Source organism: Eriocheir sinensis, chromosome 16 (genome assembly GCF_024679095.1).
Source record: "Eriocheir sinensis breed Jianghai 21 chromosome 16, ASM2467909v1, whole genome shotgun sequence".
Lineage (NCBI taxonomy): Eukaryota > Metazoa > Arthropoda > Malacostraca > Decapoda > Varunidae > Eriocheir > Eriocheir sinensis.
In genome coordinates, this window is record NC_066524.1 from 15,369,448 (window position 1) to 15,387,126 (window position 17,679).

The window sequence follows — 17,679 nt, forward strand, 5'->3', positions numbered from 1 at the left end:
CCTTCCTTTGTGTCCTTTAATTGCTTTTCTCTCTTCGTTTTCAGCTTCCATGAGTAAACACACGTTCTTCTTTTCATTCTTCTTTATATCTTCATCACCTTTTCCGGCCTCCTCCTCCTCCTCGATTTCCCCTCTACTTCTTTTGACGCTTCAGTTATTGCTTCTTTGACTTTTACATCTTCTTCCCTTCCATGAGTAATTTTAAACGCCCGTTCTTCTTTTCCTTCTTCATATCTTCATCACCTTTTCCGGCCTTCTCCCCCTCTATACTTCTTTTGACGCTTCGCTTCTTTGGCTTTTATATCTTCTTCCTTCCTTCGTGTCCTTTAATTACCTTTCTCTCGATCGTTTCCAGCTTTCAAATATCCACGCACTTATAATTATCTTCTATTTCTTAATGTTCCTTGTTCTTGTTCTACCTCTTCCTCTTCTTCACTTTGTATCGCTTCTCAGATCTTTACACATTGATCTCCCTTCTTTTATATCATTTAATTGTCTTTCTCTGTCATCGTTTCCACCTTTCAACCAAGAACTATGGCCACTCGATGATCACGCGCCCTTGATCATCTACATTAACCTTCCTCCATTAATATTTACTACCCCTCATTCATGATAGATGATAAGAAGATAAGAAGGAAGCACTCTCATTCAGTTTAATCTATGGTTAGAGAGAGGAGAGCGCCATGTAAACCTAAAAGAGAGAAAAGAAAATGTTCAGCCACTTTCCATCTTCTCAAGCACCTTAATTGTAGTGTTGCCGGAAGCGGAGCAAAACGAGATTAACCTTTATTTCAGGATTTCCATTGAAGTAGTAGTTGGTTTTCCTGGTATTCTTTATTTTCTGGGTCATGGTCACAAAATAGACTGGATAAATAATGAATTAATGGACAAAATAACATAGATAAATAGCAAAGAGGTGGGGGCTGCTCTACGTACGTGCCAAGCCGCCGACAAGATAACTCGAATAATAAGATGAAAATGAATAGATAGACTGCCAACAAGGAAAAAATGAAAAGACAGGCCAGTAACGAGAAAAAAATGGAAAAATAGACATTAGAGGACCCGTTCCAAAGATAAAAAATGTATGTAAAATGTAAGTAAAATATAAAGGAAGGTGAAAAAGTAGACTAGCAACAAGAAAAAGGGAAAATTTGGCCAGTAACGAGAAAAAATGGGAAAAAAATAAACATTAGAGATCCCGTTGGAAAGGCTGAGCACCCAATGCTACAACAAAAAGGATTGGAGGCAAAAGAAAGGCGGAGGGACGGACCTAAACAAACTTAGATTAAAGGGAAATAATGAGTCATAATGGAGAGATAGCGATACTTCGAGACCGTCTTTAAATCCCAGGTGAGTTATAGTATCCTAAGGCGTAATTAAGGCTATCTAGGCTAAGAGGAAGCATGTGAAAATAGGTGTAGTCTGAGAATGGTATTTCCTCTACTAATTTTCTTAACGTATACTCACCTTATATTAGACGGAAATAATGAGTCATAATGCAGAGTTAGCGATACTTCGAGACCGTCTTTAAATTGCAGGTTAGTTATAGTATTCTAAGGCGTAATTAAGGCTATCTAGGCTAAGAGGAAGCATGTGAAAATGGATGTAGTCTGAGAATGGCATTTCCTTTACGAATTTTCTTAAGTTTGTTTCCGTAAGTAAGCCACGGAAAAGGTCTCTATGCATTTCATGAGTATTTTATGTGATATGTGAAGGTTTTAACGCCTTTCAGATGCCATAAGTCTGACGTTGATTCTATTTATAGCATATTATATACTTCCTCTTTGTCTGTAGATGGTATTTCCTTCATAACTTTTACTATTTTTTCCCTAGATAAATCAATTAAAGGGTCTATATGCGTTCCACGAGTAATTTATGTGTTATGTGAAGCCTTTTGGTTACAATAAGGCGGACGTTGATTCTATTTATAGCATGATTATACTTCCTCTTTCTTTTGGGAAGTCAGTTTCTTCACAACTTTTACTATTTTTTCCCCCTATATAAATCAAGTAAAAGGTCTATAAGCATTCCACAAGTATTTTATGTGATATATGAAGGTTTTAACGCCTTTTAGATGCCATAAGTCTGATGCTGATTCTATTTATAACATATATATTGATTGATTGATAGTTTATTGTTGCAAGTAAACAACAAAGGAGAAGGGAGGAGCATGCCGTCCCAACCCCCAGGCAGTACATAGTGTGATTATACAATTAAGGATACATGTGGAAGTAGCACCAGGAAAATAAAAAGACAATGGTAGGGGACAAGTGCTAAAATATAAAGGCCTATACTTCCTCTTTGTCTAATTATGGCATTTCCTTCACAACTTTTTCTATTTTTTTCCATAAGTAAAAGCTCAGTATGCATTCCACAAGTAGTTCATGTGATATGTGAAGGTTTTAATGCCTTTTAGATGCCATAAGCCTGATGTTGATTCTATTTATAACATGTATATACTTGCTCTGTCTAATTATGGCATTTCCTTCACAACTTTTTCTATTTTTTTCCATAAGTAAAAGCCCAGTATGCATTCCACGAGTAGTTCATGTGATATGTGAAGGTTTTAATGTCTTTTAGATGCCGTAAGCCTGATGTTGATTCTATTTATAACATGTATATACTTGCTCTGTCTAATTATGGCATTACCTGCACAGCATTTCCTAATTCTTTACATGAATAACCCACATAAGAGCTAGTAGGTGATATGTGAAGGTTTTAGCTCCTTTTAGATACCATGATATTGACATTCATCTCATTTAGTACATATTGAAACCTGAGATCAAAGGTATAATGTGTTGAAATACCTGTCAAAATCTAACCTTCCCCATACCCTCCATGGCATTCTTTTAACCTTTAATCTCCCCATCTTTACTTATATTTATAGTCTATCATGTTATTCATTTCATAAAACCATACTTGCTAGGTTGTAATTATTATCTCATTCACCTATTCCAGTGTCTTTTAATATGAGTCTTGAATTAACGGACATTTCATAATTTTGTACTGGGTTACTTGTACCCTGCTAACATGTTTAGATTGCCAGATGGGTGCAGTCTTCCCAGGTGTGTAAACTCATTAAATATTCAAGTCACACCTGTCCTTGCTATCTTTACATTCTTTTTTTTCTCCTTTCACTGCCACTTCTATCACCATTCCATAAGAATTCAGGTTCTGCTTGCCAATGTTATCATATACATTTCTCCTTGCCATCCATTGTCTTGAAAAAACTCAGAGGAAGAGAAATGTAAATAGATGTAAAGGTAAAACTTGTTGCTCTTGTCCAATCATTTTGAGTGAGCATAACTCTATTCTACAAATATTCAAATTTTGTTTGTCATTGTTAATTGTGTTATTGTCTTTGGCTCGTCACTGTCAGGATGAGGCTGGGCAGCGTGCGTCACCATGGACCCGCCACACCACCAGTCCAGTGCTAGCTTCAGCCCACCGCCGCCCATCTCCCCCACAGCTGGTGAGAACTTTCGTTATGATAAAGAACTGTAATCAGGTTTTAAGTGTTTCTTATTTAAAGTTTATCATGTATTGGTAACTGTTCACTTCCAAGGTTATTTTGTCTTTTTAAGCAAGTCTCAAAGATATAGGACTGTTATTGGGTCCAAAGATTTCTTGTTCCCCCCAAAATAAAAAAATAAACATACGACCAACTTCTCATGCACTTACAGAGGCAGCCGACCAAGATAGCATTGCACGCCTTCTGGAAGCAGTGCCGCAGCTCGACTCTCTCTTCAACCTGAGCTGCTGCATTGGCCATGGCACCTTCAGCTCCGTGTACCTGGCCCGCATCAAGCACACCACCACCATCAACGGCCGCAGACACTTTGCCATCAAGCACATCATCCCCACCTCCCATCCGTCGCGCGTCTGCATGGAGTTACGATGCCTTAAGATGATTGGGTGAGGGAGACAAGTTTTATTTTCTTCTTCTCTTCATTTAACGTCCTTATTTTCCCTCATGGTATCGCACAGGCCTTGAGTCACTCCCACTCTTCATGATCATTTACTCTCTTCCCTTTTGTTCATCCCTCTCATGTCTTCCTTCACACTGTCTCCAGGTCTTGGTCTTCCAGCTGGTCTCCTCCCGTCTACCATTACCTCTGCAGATCTTCTATATATCTATCTATGTTATATTGTATCTATTTATATTTCTCTTCCTCTTGAGTTTCTACAGGGCAGTCATCATGGTAGAAGAGTAACTGTTTTTTGCCCTTTTACTTCAAGTTTATCACAGAGAATGAGATTATGTTTATAGGAGAGCTTTACCTTTGTGTCTATAAACGTTTCTCTTTCTCTTAAGTTTCTGCAGATCAGTCACTGTGTTTGAAGAGTCACTATGCACTTCTGTCCCTATACTTTTATCACAGAAAATGAGAATATGTATGCTTTTATATGAATTTCATCTTTGTATCTCATCTTATTTGTCTACCTTGAAATTTCTTGAAAGTAATCACCGCTGAACCTTTGACCTCTGCCGGCAGGGGTCAAGACAATGTTATGGGGGTGACGATGTGCTTCAGGCAGCTCAACCATGTGGTGCTGGTCATGCCTCACTTCCCCCACAACCCCTTCTCTGTGAGTCTGCAAAGTGTGTGTATTTACCTAACTGTGATGTACTACTGGAAATGACCTACCACTGTGCGATCCTGTCCCTGCGTCCCTAACCTAACCTAATGCGTGCAGGAGTACGTGGGTGCGCTGGGGACCGAGGAGCTGCGGGAGTACCTGGTCAACCTCCTGTGTGCCCTCCGGCGAGTACACAGCTTCAGGGTCATACACAGGGACGTCAAGCCGGCCAACTTCTTGTATAACCGTCGCCACCACAGGTATTGTCTTTGTTTGTATCAGTTTGTGTTTGACTTGCAGTGACTTGGGTGATATATACATGGACGTCAAACCTGCCAAATTTCTGTATAACCATTGCCACCACGGATTTGTTTCGGTTTGCGTTTAAATTACAGTGACCTCCTCAATGTTGAAAGCCCCCTCTTATAGCCTTGTTAGATTGTTGGTTTCCCATCTTGCTGGTTCCGTGCTCGATTCCTGGCAGTGTATATTTATGATGCCCTGCCCCCTCATGAGAACTTCCCTCCAGAGTCACCATATCTCCCTATTCTGGCACTCCCTCCCAGCACACTCAATCCTGCTACTTCCAACTCTCTCGTTCCAGTACTTGCTCAACCTATATCCTGGCAATGTACAGTTTATTTTCCCCTTTGGTATCCTTTGAGCACCTTGTCTTCTTTGGTTTCTTTCCATTTGTGTGAGTGTGATTGAGGGAAGGAAAGAAGGATGGAAGAGGGAAAAATAGGAAGTAAGAAAGAAAGAACAAAAGAAAGGAATGACTTAGTGAGTTAGTGGAAAAGTAACTGTGCTTCTGTCCATATACTTCAAGCTTATCACAGAAAATGAGGATATATTTATACAAGAGTTTTATCTGATGTGTTACAAGAGTGTATGATGAATGTATGCCTGCAGTTATCCAACCTCATAAGGGAAAAGAAGGATGTGAAATGAAAAGAAGTAATTTAAAGTCCCACCTCCCACCTCACCATTGCAATACTTTTCTTTTTCTTGTGCTGTGTAAGTGTTTGTGAGTTCTGTTGTATGTCATTTCAATGGTGTCAGTGTAGGTCATTCCAGTGTTGTTAGTATATGTTCCAATGCTGTTATTATATATCTTTCCAATGTTGTCACTCTGGGTCATTCCATTTATGTTAGTATAGGTCCTTCCAGTGGTGTCAGTATGTCATTCCAAAGGTGTTATGTCCCTCCAATGGTGTTAGTATGTCATTCCAAAGGTGTTATGTCCTTCCAATGGTGTTAGTATGTCATTCCAAAGGTGTTATGTCCTTCCAATGGTGTTAGTATGTCATTCCAAAGGTGTTATGTCCTTCCAATGGTGTTAGTATAGGTCCTTCCAGTGGTGTTAGTATGTCATTCCAAAGGTGTTATGTCCTTCCAATGGTGTTAGTATGTCATTCCAAAGGTGTTATGTCCTTCCAATGGTGTTAGTATAGGTCCTTCCAATGGTGTTAGTATAGGTCCTTCCAGTGGTGTTAGTATGTCATTCCAAAGGTGTTATGTCCTTCCAATGGTGTTAGTATAGGTCCTTCCAGTGGTGTTAGTATGTCATTCCAAAGGTGTCATACCCTTCCAATGGTGTTAGTATAGGTCCTTCCAGTGGTGTTAGTATGTCATTCCAAAGGTGTCATATCCTTCCAATGGTGCACATACCCACCCGCTGCCCTGGCTGAGCTGGTCGAGGGGTCAGAGGGGTCCAGATAGTGCCAGAGTAAGCGAGGAGAATGTATCACGTGTCCCTCTGAAGGTCAAGGGCCATGTATTTTCCTTCTCTACAGGAATGGTGTTTATGTATGAATGTGTACAACCACTCCGCAACACACTTCAAAATACAATCATGGTTAACGATACCACATGATAACTCCAAGGTACTTACACGCATCCTCACTCACAGATACTCCCTAGTTGACTTCGGGCTGGCTCAGGAAGTGGGTGCTGGCGTGCGAGGCGGCAGCACCACCAGCGGAGTGTCACTGAGTCAAGGGAACGGGCCGAAAACCTCCGTCGCCATCACTGACACGCCCCTCACCACCTCCTCCTCCAAGACTGTGAAGAGAAAGCTGAGCGTCAACACTACGGTGAGAGAGAGAGAGAGAGAGAGAGTTGTGTATAGGTTTAATTATTATATTTCTCCTACGCACTTCTTTATTGATTGAGAAAATATAAACGAGAAAGAAAGAAAGAAAGAGGAACAAGAAAAAAAAGAAGATAAAAGCAACAAGAAAAAAAAGAAAAAACATAATAATAAAAAACAAGAACAAAAACAACAACAAAAAATAGGGAAAAAATCAGAAGAGATTAAAAGTACAAAAATAGAGAGAGAGAGAGAGTTCTAATCTAAATTCATTTTTACAGGATTGAGTCTAGTTCATAGTATCCCAACTTTTGAAACCACTTGATCTTTAATCCCTTTCCAAACTGTGAATTGTTTTTTAGCGTACGACTTCTTCCCGTGACATATTCCATGGATAAATTGCTCTGATCATTTTCACGTGTGATTTTACCTCTCATCAGTGTATTGAATCAGTATTGTTTATTCTACCGATGAAGAACAATGAAAACTTTTAGACTGTGTACCTCAGTGACACTTTTTGTGACCCATAACTTTGATTTTTAATATTTTTTACATCAAAGGATGCGGCTCAAGGGCAACAAAAAGAGTACAAAAAAAAAGCCCACTACTCGCCGCTCCCACAAAAATAAAAAGTAAAGAGTAGCCAAAAGAGAGGTCAATTTCGGGTGGAGAGGCGTCTTGATACACTCTTCTTTGGTTTGAAAGATGTCTCATTTACAAAAAAAAAAAAATAATAATAATAAATAAATAAATAAATAAACATTAATGTATCCCTTGGGTGTGTCTGTGCAGGAGGACGAGGCTGAGTCAGGAGACCAGCAACACCGAGGCAAGAGGCAGAACGCAGGAACATCACCATCTGCAGGGGTGGCGGGCATACTCTCCAGCACCACCAGTCGCCTTAACACAGTGAGTATCGGCTCCTCTGTCATCACGTACACTTGACCCAGAAAATGTAACTTGTCTGAATAATAAAGAATTTGTGAAAAGTAGAGGAAGGACTGAGTGAAAACTAGTGGAAGAATGGGTGTTGAATGGATGCTTCTAACAGTAAATCTGATTATATCTTTATTGTTTTCATATTACTTCTTGTTCAGTGAGTATCTGTTTCCTACATCACACCATTCACAGTTGCCCAAGAATATTCTGTCATATAAGAACAAAAGAATATTGAATGCATGAACTCTGAAGTATCTATTTCTATTTATTCTTGGCAGAGTTTGTTACCCTTAGGTCCTTAGTTTATTTATGTAAGAGAAGGAAATAGGATCCACAGCTTTGCCCCCTTCCCACAGGCTCTCCGGCGGTCCCCTAGGAAGAAGAGTGTCTCCAAAACGCCGCCCAGGAAGGAGAACTTTGAGGGCCGTGGCTGTGACTTTGTCGGCTTCAATGGCACCCCTAAGACGGAAAGTAATCACACTCACGAGGTAATGAAGCAGGTGTTGTTGTGTTGTATTCCTTTGTTTCTTGTCTGTACTCTGTAATGTGGAGACAAAGTTTTCAGTATTTAGCAAGAATTTGTTTACCATCAGAGTGGTGGATGAGTGGAACAGGCTTGGCAGTCATGTTGTGAGTGCCAATACATTAGTCACATTAAAAAAATATTAGATGAATTCATGGATAGTAACGCTGGGTGGGGTTAGGTTCACAGGAGCTGCCTACCGGCCTCTTGCAGACTCCTAATGTTCTTATGGTACACACTTGTTATGTCTTTTTATTGGTATACTCATGCAAGGAAGAGAAAAGAGGAAAAGAAAAGAAAAGAGAAGAGAAGAAAAGAAAAGAAAAGAAAAGAAAAGAAAAGAGAAGAGAAGAGAAGAGAAGAGAGAGAGAGAGAGAGAGTTTTAACCCAACCTCATTTTTACAGGATTGAGTCTAGTTCATAGTATCCCAGCGTTTGAAACCATTAGATTTTTTTTTCCTTTTCAAACTGTGAATATAGACACCGTATATTCTGTTTACTCATGTGCATTGAGCTATTGTCTTATGTTTTCCCTCCTTCTCCTCCCTTAGGACTCCCCCAGCAAACACACTCGCAGCAACAGCACAGACGGGGGCCGGAAGATGGAGCCGCTGGGCGTGGGAGGTGAGTAGAGGCAGCTTGTTACCCAGCACATTGTCCTTGCTGTTGGCAGGTGTGAGCAACGCTGCCAGATTGTCTTACTCAGCCTCTTATATTTACCGACTTCCGACCCAAAAACTGTTTCGTGGACCCCAATAAGGAGATTCACTTATAATTATCGTCAAAATAGTTAATTCCTGATGTTTCTTGGCAATAGTTGGGCATCAGAAACAGGTAAATACTATGCTCTGAGTACGATAATCTGGCAACAGTGGGTGTGGGTGTGGAGAGCATAGTAGAGTGACCCTGAGGTGTTGCCTAGTGAAATCTGCTGAGCTAAATCACATAACTTGAGTGTCTTCCATGCATCATTGCCAAGTATGGTGACCTGGGTGTTGGTTTTGAAAAAATCTGTGTTAAAAATCACATAACTTGAGTGTCTTCCATGCATCATTGCCAAGTATGGGTTAGAGCTTAAAATGTCCCAGAATTAAGTCTGTAGATGTGTTATTCTTGCTTATATAGCTGGAAAAGGAAGGGGTCATGCTGGAAGTGGCTCCGATTTTCCTTGTTCTGGCACTCCCTCTCAGCACATTCAGTCCCTCACCTGCCAACTTTCTCTCCAACTTCACAATATTCATTTATCCACAATTAACTGAACTTACTGACACCTTCTGAACTTACTGATACTTACTGAACTTACTGACACACACTGAACTTACTTACACTGACACTTACTGAACTTACTGACATTTACTGACATTTACCGACAACTCTACCTGGCTCTCCTCCATGCCCCCCACAGCCCAGAGGAGCCTGACGGGGGCCCTGCAGGTACAGCTCAATGTCACCAGTGAACTGAGGCGGTCCCCGAGGAAGTTTGCCTCCTCCGCCTGCCTCAAGGCCGCCACCGCTGCCGCTGCCGCCACACCCCTGGAGGGCCTGGCCAAGCACCTCCACGATGCCTCCACACCGAACAGTAAGTCCTCTGGTGGTTGCTGAGTTCCTGGTGACCTACATAATTGCAGAACTACTACTACATAACATAACATAACATACATAACATACATGACTACTACTGCTTCTACATAACTGCTACATAACATAACATACATGACTACTACTACTACATAACATAACATAACATAAATAACATACATGACTACTTCTGCTTCTACATAACTGCTACATAACATAACATACATGACTACTACTACTACATAACATAACATAACATAAATAACATACATGACTACTTCTGCTTCTACATAACTGCTACATAACATAACATACATGACTACTACTACTACATAACATACATAACATACATGACTACTACTGCTTCTACATAACTGCTACATAACATAACATACATGACTACTACTACTACATAACATAACATACATGACTACTACTACTACTACATAACATAACATACATAACATAACACACATAACTACTACATAACATAATAGACATAACTACTTCTAAATAATTACATTCAAATAGGTCAGCGAAGGGCTTCTAGAGGTCATGTCATAATTAATAGATTTTCCCATTTGTAGATTTACTATTCAAATTTGACCTCCTACGAAGTTTATATTGAAAATTAACCACCGTTATTAGTTTAGTATTCAGATTTGACACCAGTTTATTTCGTACTTCAATATCTTTCCTATTCAAATATGTATCCAGATTACTATAGGACAGAAAAATCTCTTCAAAATACACCATTAATAGTATTCAAATTGGTCCACTGCATATTTTCATTCTACATTTTCTATCTTTCGGCCACCTCTTTGGATTCTTTTAAGGAGCAACGAGTAACAGGCTTTTTTTTTTATTATTTCCTCTTTTTGTGCCCTTGAGCTGTCTCCTTTGTTGTAAAAAAAAATAATAATAAGTATAATAATTAAGAATACTAACTTGACTAAATTTTTCCCTCGCCACACAGAGAAGGGCGAGGGCAGCAGCTCCTTGTCCAGCCGCCCGGCAGCCCCCGCCCACCACATCACCCCCAAAGTGTCTGGCATCTCCTTCACCCCAGACCTGAACGGCATCAACTCCAAGGCCCACAGGAACAACAGAGTCCTGCAGGAGGTGAGAGAGAGAGACAGACAAACAAATAGACAGACAGCATATACAAAGAGATAGAAAGACAAGAGAAATAAAACTTCATTCATCTATTCCCTTCTTTTTTTTTTTTTTTTTTTTTTTTTTTTTGTCATTTTCCTTTATGGGGTTGGATGGGCAAATTATAACAACTACTTCCCCTACTGTTAATAATGAGATCAAACAAAAACAAAGAGAGTAATAAGAGAAACAGAGAGAGAATTAGAGAGAAAACTACATTAACATTAACAAACTTCCTTGCTGTTAATAATTAGATAAGACAAAAACAGAGAGAAAGAGAGAATTAGAGAGAAAACTACATTAACATTCACGTACTTCCTTGCTGTTAATAATTACATAAAACAAAAATGGAGTGAAAGACAAGAGAGAAAGAGAGAGAAAACTACATTAGAATTCACTTCCTTCCTTGCTGTTGATAATGAAATAAAACAAAAACAGAAAAAGAGAAAATAGAGAAACCTTCATTAATATCCACTACTTTCCTCGCTGTTGATAATTAGATAAAAGGGAGAAATATGATGGGGGAGGCGGTGGCTGAGTGGTTAGCGTGCCCACGCCATGTCCAGAAGATCCGGGAGGGACACGAGTTCGAATCCTGGCCGCCACACAGCTGGGATTTTTCAGTCACCACCAAGTGGCCCAAGACTACCCACATGCTGCCCTGAAGACCACCTATTAACCCGGACTCTAAATAAACCTCTCCAAAAAAGAGAGGCTCAAAGATGAGCTCCAGGGGGCAGTATGAGCCAAAACAAGATGGCGCCACTATAAAACACTCGCCTGCGCCACAACGGGCTGGGCAGACCATCAGGACCCATCGGTGAGAGAGCCTACCGGCACAATAGGCAGCGACGTAAAAAAAAAAGCAAAAATAGAGAAAAGCAAGAGAGGCAGAGAGAGCAGGAAGGAAAAGAAGAGGAGAAGGAAGAGCCAAAGAGGGGAGAACAACAACAACAACAACAACAAAAATAAATAAATAAAATAAAAATCGTCACTCACCCACTCACTCACTTCCTTCCTTGGCGTTAACACCCACACATTCCCCAGGTACAGACCAGCTCCGGCAGCATGCTCAGACCCGTGTCCTGCCACTGCTACGGGAGCGCCAAGGTGTGCGCCGTGTGCCTGTCCCGCAGCAACCAGGTGGCGCCCAGGGCCGGCACCCCAGGGTTTAGGGCGCCGGAGGTTCTCTTGCGGCACCCAGACCAGGATACAGGTGGGAGCTGCAAGTTTACTGTTTTTCTTTTCTTTTTTTCAGTATACTGCTTCCCTCCAAAAAGTTGATAAGTTAGTTTATTTTCACTTACTTTACTGATGCTAATGTCACCACTGCTAAAAAAAAGTGTAATGAAAATATGTATCGGCCCACTTTGTGTTAAGTTAAATATAAACTCTGTGGAGACATTTTTCTGCCCTGTAATCTAGATACATAAGCTTTATGGGAATGGTATTTGAATACTAAATTTAAACCAGAGTAACTAAATTTGCAACGAGATACACCTTACTCTGTTCAGGTTAACTTGACAGTAAGGTCTTCCCTTTATTTATCTACATATCCGACAGCCTGCTCCTTACAGAAACTCTCTTGGCTCACTGAGGAAGCATATGAAGTTGTTGGTCACTGTTTCTGTTTCTCCACTCTGTTTTTTTTTTTTAATTCCATATCTTTTTTTTCCTTTGAGCTGTCTCCTTTGCTGTATAAAGAGTCAACTGTACAAAAACACTCCTTTTGCTTAAGTGTGAAATTCCAGCAGTAAACAAGACAGTCCTTCAGGTACCTTGTGTCCTCTGCAGGTGTTGACATGTGGTCGGTGGGCGTGATCCTGCTGAGCCTCCTGAGTGGGCGCTACCCGTTCTTTAAGGCGGCTGACGACCTCTCCAACCTGGCCGAGATCACCACACTCCTCGGCACTGCTTCCGTCAGGCGGGCGGCGGCAAAGATGGGTGAGTGAATGACCCTTTGTTGTCCTCCTCCTCAGCTCCTTCTCTTCTTTTCTGCTCTCTCCTCCTCCTCCTTGTCCTGCTACTATTCTCCCTCCTCCTTTTCATCCTACAAACATTCTGTCTCCTCCTTCTCATCTTAATACCATTCTTCCTCCTCCTCCTCCTTCTGTTCTTATTACAATTCCTCATCCTCGTCCTTCCTCTAGTTCTTATCCTCGTCATCCTCTTCTTCCTCCTGTGACTGGAACTTCTTCTATTATTCTTTAGTTGACAATGATGAAGTTACTGATAATAATAATGTATCCTAACTAATGTGACTCACCCCATTAATCTGTGTTGTATCAGGAAAGCTGTTGTTATCCTCTTCCCCTCCTCTGCTCTTCCTCCTCCTCCTCCTCTTCCTCCTGTAATAGTAACTGCCTCTATTTCCCTTTAGTCTACAATGATGAAGTTAGTAATAATAATGTAACATACCTAAGGTGACACACTCTATTAATCTGTGCCTTTTCAGGGAAGCTGTTTAAGTGCAGTGAGGAGCGCCACCCCTTGGACCTGATGAAGGTGTGTGAGTTCCTCCGCACCAACACAATGCTCACCCCGCCCCAGGGCCAGCCATGTCCGGGGTGCCGCCAGTGTGGGGTGTGCGTCTGCCTCACACCTCCGACCTCGGAATCCCCCAGGGGGCCGCCACTGAAGAAGAGATCACAGTCGCAGAAGTCGAGCCTCCTTAGAAAAGACATCACAACACCCACCAGTGCCCCCACCACACCCACCCTGCAGGACACTCCACAGGGTGCCATAGGGAGTAATACCCTCACCCTAGACTCAGTTCCTAGTGGTATACAGACAGAGGGGCGAGAGGAGGCTGCTGGGGCTGGGTTCTGCCTCACCACATCCTCGTCTTCCCCCGCACCAGCCTCCACGTACCCTCCTGAGGCCTACCACCTTCTCATGAGGCTTCTCGACCCCTCGCCGGACACAAGAATCACAGCCACTGACGCCTTGGCCCACCCCTTCCTCAACCCCTGACACAGATAGATAGATAGACACAAGCAGACAGAGAAATAGACAGACAAGAAGAAACATTATCCCCAAACCAGATATATACACAGACAGACAGATAAATAAGTAACCACACAGGGAAGAACGCTAACCCCAAGACAGACATAGATGGATAGACAGGTAAATATGGAGATTGTTAAGGAATTGAATGGAAAGCAAAATCATTGGAAAAAAGGGCAGTAAGAAGAGAGAGCAAGTTCTTGAAGAGGTAAAGCATAATGGGTCCGCAATGTTTACCTTCCGTCATCTCGCTGCCTTGCCATGCCTCAAAAATGCTCACCCAACTTCCCCTCATCCAAAAGACATTCACATAAAGTCCTCACGTATTTTTGATTAATTTAAAGAGGAAAGGTTCTTGTGGGTGTGCTTTCATAAGATCACCATCACCCTCATTATCATCATCATCGTCATCATCATTCGAAGTACAATCCCGGTGTAGCTAGGGAAGAAGAAGGAGGAGGAGGAGGAGGAGGAGGGGGACGGTGGCTTGCTCTTCCTTTTCTTCCCTCAAATGCCAAAGTGTGAGAGAAGAAACACTGCCACTCATCGCTCTAGTGTTAAGGGTTAGTTAAGATAAGGTTTGCCAGTTCCTCCCATTTTTATAGACGGAAAGAAGTGTTCCCTCTGTCGTAGTTTTAGGGAATTATGAAAAAGTTAACTCCCTGGTTATGAATTATGAAAGTCTTGCTGTTAATTATGTTCATTTTTAGAGAATTGAAAAGAAGTTAAAGTCCCTGGTTATAAATTATGAAAGTCTTGCTGTTAATTATGTTCATTTTTAGAGAATTGAAAAGAAGTTAAAGTCCCTGGTTATGAATTATGAAAGTCTTGCTGTTTATTATGTTCATTTTTAGAGAATTGAAAAGAAGTTAAAGTCCTGGTTATGAATTATGAAAGTCTTGCTGTTTATTATGTTCATTTTTAGAGAATTGAAAAGAAGTTAAAGTCCCTGGTTATGAATTATGAAAGTCTTGCTGTTTATTATGTTCATTTTTAGAGAATTGAAAAGAAGTTAAAGTCCCTGGTTATGAATTATGAAAGTCTTGCTGTTTATTATGTTCATTTTTAGAGAATTGAAAAGAAGTTAAAGTCCCTGGTTAGTAATTCTGAAAGCCTTGTCGTCTTCTATTTTCATTTTTAGAGAACCGAGAAAAAAGTTTAATTCCCTGGTTGGTAATTGAAAAGGCCTTGTTGTTTCTTGCTTCCATCTTCAGAGAATTGAGAAGTTAAAGTCCCTGGTTATGTATTGTGAAAGTCTTATTGTTTCTTATGTTCATCTTAAGAGAACTGAAGAAAAAAGTTTAAGTCCCCGGTTAGTAATTATGAAAGCCTTGTTGTTTCTTGCTTCCATCTTTAGAGAACTGAAGAAAAAAGTCCGTGGTTAATAGTTTTGAAAGTCTTGCTGTTTATTATTTTCATCTTAAGAGAACTGAAGAAAAAGTTGAAGTCCGTGGTTTGTAATTATGAAATCCTTGTCGTTCATTTTTCTCATCTCATTTCCACTTGATATAATGACCGTTTAAGCTTAAGTATTTATTTCATTTTATTTTGGGTCTTGGTGGCAGTCTTAGGCAATACATTATTATAAATCGGCCTTGATGTGGGGCTTCTTATATTTATGCTTAGAATTAAAAAGACAGTGTTAAGGTTAAGTGTCATTTGTGGTAGTATTAGAAAGTTAACATATTATTTATTTGTTTGTTTAGTTAGATTAGGTTGGTTTCCTTCTTTCATTCATGTGCTGTCAAGTTCATTATCCTTGGCTTATAATTCCTCTTCAAATCAGTAGTATATTTTCATTAACATATATTAACACTCAGTCAAACAACATTATTATCAGTCAACAGTATTCCTTTTTCTTTAACATTAACCCGTCCGCTGCGATTGGCACGGATTTGCCCTTCACTGGTAGCCTGGCAACATGCACTCCCAGGTCTGTCTCTGCCTCTGTGGTGGATAGTGGGGTGTTTCCCATGTGGTATTGGTATGCTGGATATCCCCTTCCAAGGTTTAGGACTTTACATTTTTCTTCATTGAATTGTAGCAGCCACTTTTTGTTCCATTCCTGTAGCTTGGTGATGTCTTCTTGTAGGAAACCCGCACTCATGGGGTTAACCTTCATGTGTCTTCCTTTTAATACCATAACTTGAGTATGTCTTTGCATTTAACAGTAGCTTTGGTTTTATACAAGATAGTTCTTCAGTTATTGTATAGTTCAGTGCAACACAACTGATTAATTTAAAAACAAACTTAACAACCACTTCCTCTTTCTTCATATTCACTACGGCAGAAATATACAAAGTCCTTTAGATAGGCCATAGGGTGTGGGGTTTGAACATCTGTGTAAATCTATGTACATCTGTTAGGGAGCTGAGTGGCCCTTCCTGTGCCTTCAATAACTCTTCTATCATAGCCGAGATAGTGATGCTGCTTAGGGAAGTTAGTTGTCAGTGTCTTCTTTAACCCGGTAGCTGCGGGGATCATGCTTCTTAAAGGCCCCTCTAAGTGAGAAAAATGAGAAAAAATCATCACTCACGCAAACCATTTCATAATATATATCAACGCATTTGTGATCAGTTTATGCATCATCTATTTTTTGGGGGTTTATATCATGGCAAAAATTTGGTAAAGCCACAAATTTGGCCCATCACTGATACCAGGTTAACTCTCACTTCTCTGTGTTAATTTTGACATCCAGAGTTAAGTTAGTTTCTTTGATATTTCAGGCCAATTAATCTCTTCCCTTTGAGCTGAGACAGTGATGCTAATGAAGGATGATAATATGTTCTTGTACTCAGTTCATCTCTTTATTAATTTTGACGTCCAGAGCTCAGTTAGTTTCTTCGATATTTCAGTATAATCAAGTTCTTCCTTCCCTATACCAAGACTGATGATGATGAAAGAAGTTATCATTGTGTTGTATGACTCTCAATTCTTCTCTGTATTAATTTTGACGTCCAGAGCTCAGTTAGTTTCTTCGATATTTCAGTATAATTAGTTTCTTCTCTTCCTATACCAAGACTGATGTTGCTGAAGAAGTTATCATTGTGTTGTATAACTCTCAATTCTTCTCTGTATTAATTTTGACGTCCAGAGCTCAGTTAGTTTCTTTGGTATTAATGTATAACTTCGTCCCTTCCTAAACCAAGACTGAAGAAGCTGAAGAGGTTATCATTGTGTTGTATTACTCTCAATTCTTCTCTGTTTTAATTTTGACCATGAGTTTATTAGTTTCCTTAATATTTCTGTACAATTAGTTTCTTCCCTTCCTATACCAAGACTGATGTTGCTGAAGAAGTTATCATTGTGTTGTATTACTCTCAATTCTTCTCTGTTTTAATTTTGACGTCCAGAGCTCAGTTAGTTTCCTTAACATTAACATACAATCAAATCCTTTCCTCCCTAAACTAAAACAATGATGCTGATGAAAGATGTTAATATGTTTTTTTTCTGTCTATAATTCTTCTCTATTAATTTTAATGTCTGAGTTTAGTTAGTTTTCATATCATTACAGTACAATTAATTTAAAAGTTTTCTTTGTGTATAAGTATAAGCTGCCTTTGTGGACTGTTTGATAAGAGTTTTGTAGGTTTAATAAAACTTATCATTCAAGAGACCTTTTTTTCTTTTTCTCATAGATAGAGAATTTGTCTCCTCATGTTGGCATTTCATAAGACAAGGGAGATGAGGACTCTCTCTCTCTCTCTCTCTCTCTCTCTCTCTCTAACTCATTCATATATAAAAAAAGGAAATAAGTCAAAAATACAGAATAGTTGAGCATGCTATTGATAAAAAAAATATATAT

At 40.0% G+C, this 17,679-nt stretch overlaps 1 protein-coding gene across 9 annotated transcripts; it reads left to right on the forward strand.

Annotated features, from left to right (window-relative positions):
* The first annotated feature begins 1,230 nt into the window (after positions 1-1,230).
* Positions 1,231-17,486, forward strand: LOC126999358 (cell division cycle 7-related protein kinase-like). 9 transcript variants are annotated; one of them, XR_007753291.1, is made up of 16 exons: positions 1,395-1,538; positions 3,380-3,472; positions 3,684-3,915; positions 4,497-4,590; positions 4,699-4,841; positions 6,494-6,677; positions 7,466-7,582; positions 7,969-8,100; positions 8,687-8,759; positions 9,541-9,714; positions 10,690-10,835; positions 11,916-12,084; positions 12,663-12,812; positions 13,324-16,738; positions 16,873-16,912; positions 17,042-17,486. XR_007753291.1 is itself a non-coding variant. In XM_050861901.1 (14 exons), the coding sequence occupies exons 2-14, from the start codon at positions 3,406-3,408 to the stop codon at positions 13,839-13,841; spliced, it is 2,199 nt and encodes a 732-aa protein (XP_050717858.1). In that variant the 5' UTR covers positions 1,231-1,350; positions 3,380-3,405; the 3' UTR covers positions 13,842-17,486. The 9 variants fall into 9 exon arrangements, 2 of the variants coding, with proteins under 2 accessions (XP_050717858.1, XP_050717857.1); XR_007753288.1 differs by having other exon boundaries at positions 13,324-16,912; XR_007753287.1 differs by having other exon boundaries at positions 16,873-17,486.
* Positions 17,487-17,679: the final 193 nt, after the last annotated feature.

Excerpts from the sequence above, each read along its gene's own strand:
- LOC126999358 (XM_050861901.1), top strand. The coding sequence starts at position 3,406 with ATGGACCCGCCACACCACCAGTCCAGTGCTAGCTTCAGCCCACCGCCG. Across the intron at positions 3,916-4,496 it reads CGATGCCTTAAGATGATTGG|GGGTCAAGACAATGTTATGG; the intron begins GTGAGGGAGACA and ends CTCTGCCGGCAG. Across the intron at positions 4,591-4,698 it reads TCCCCCACAACCCCTTCTCT|GAGTACGTGGGTGCGCTGGG; the intron begins GTGAGTCTGCAA and ends TAATGCGTGCAG.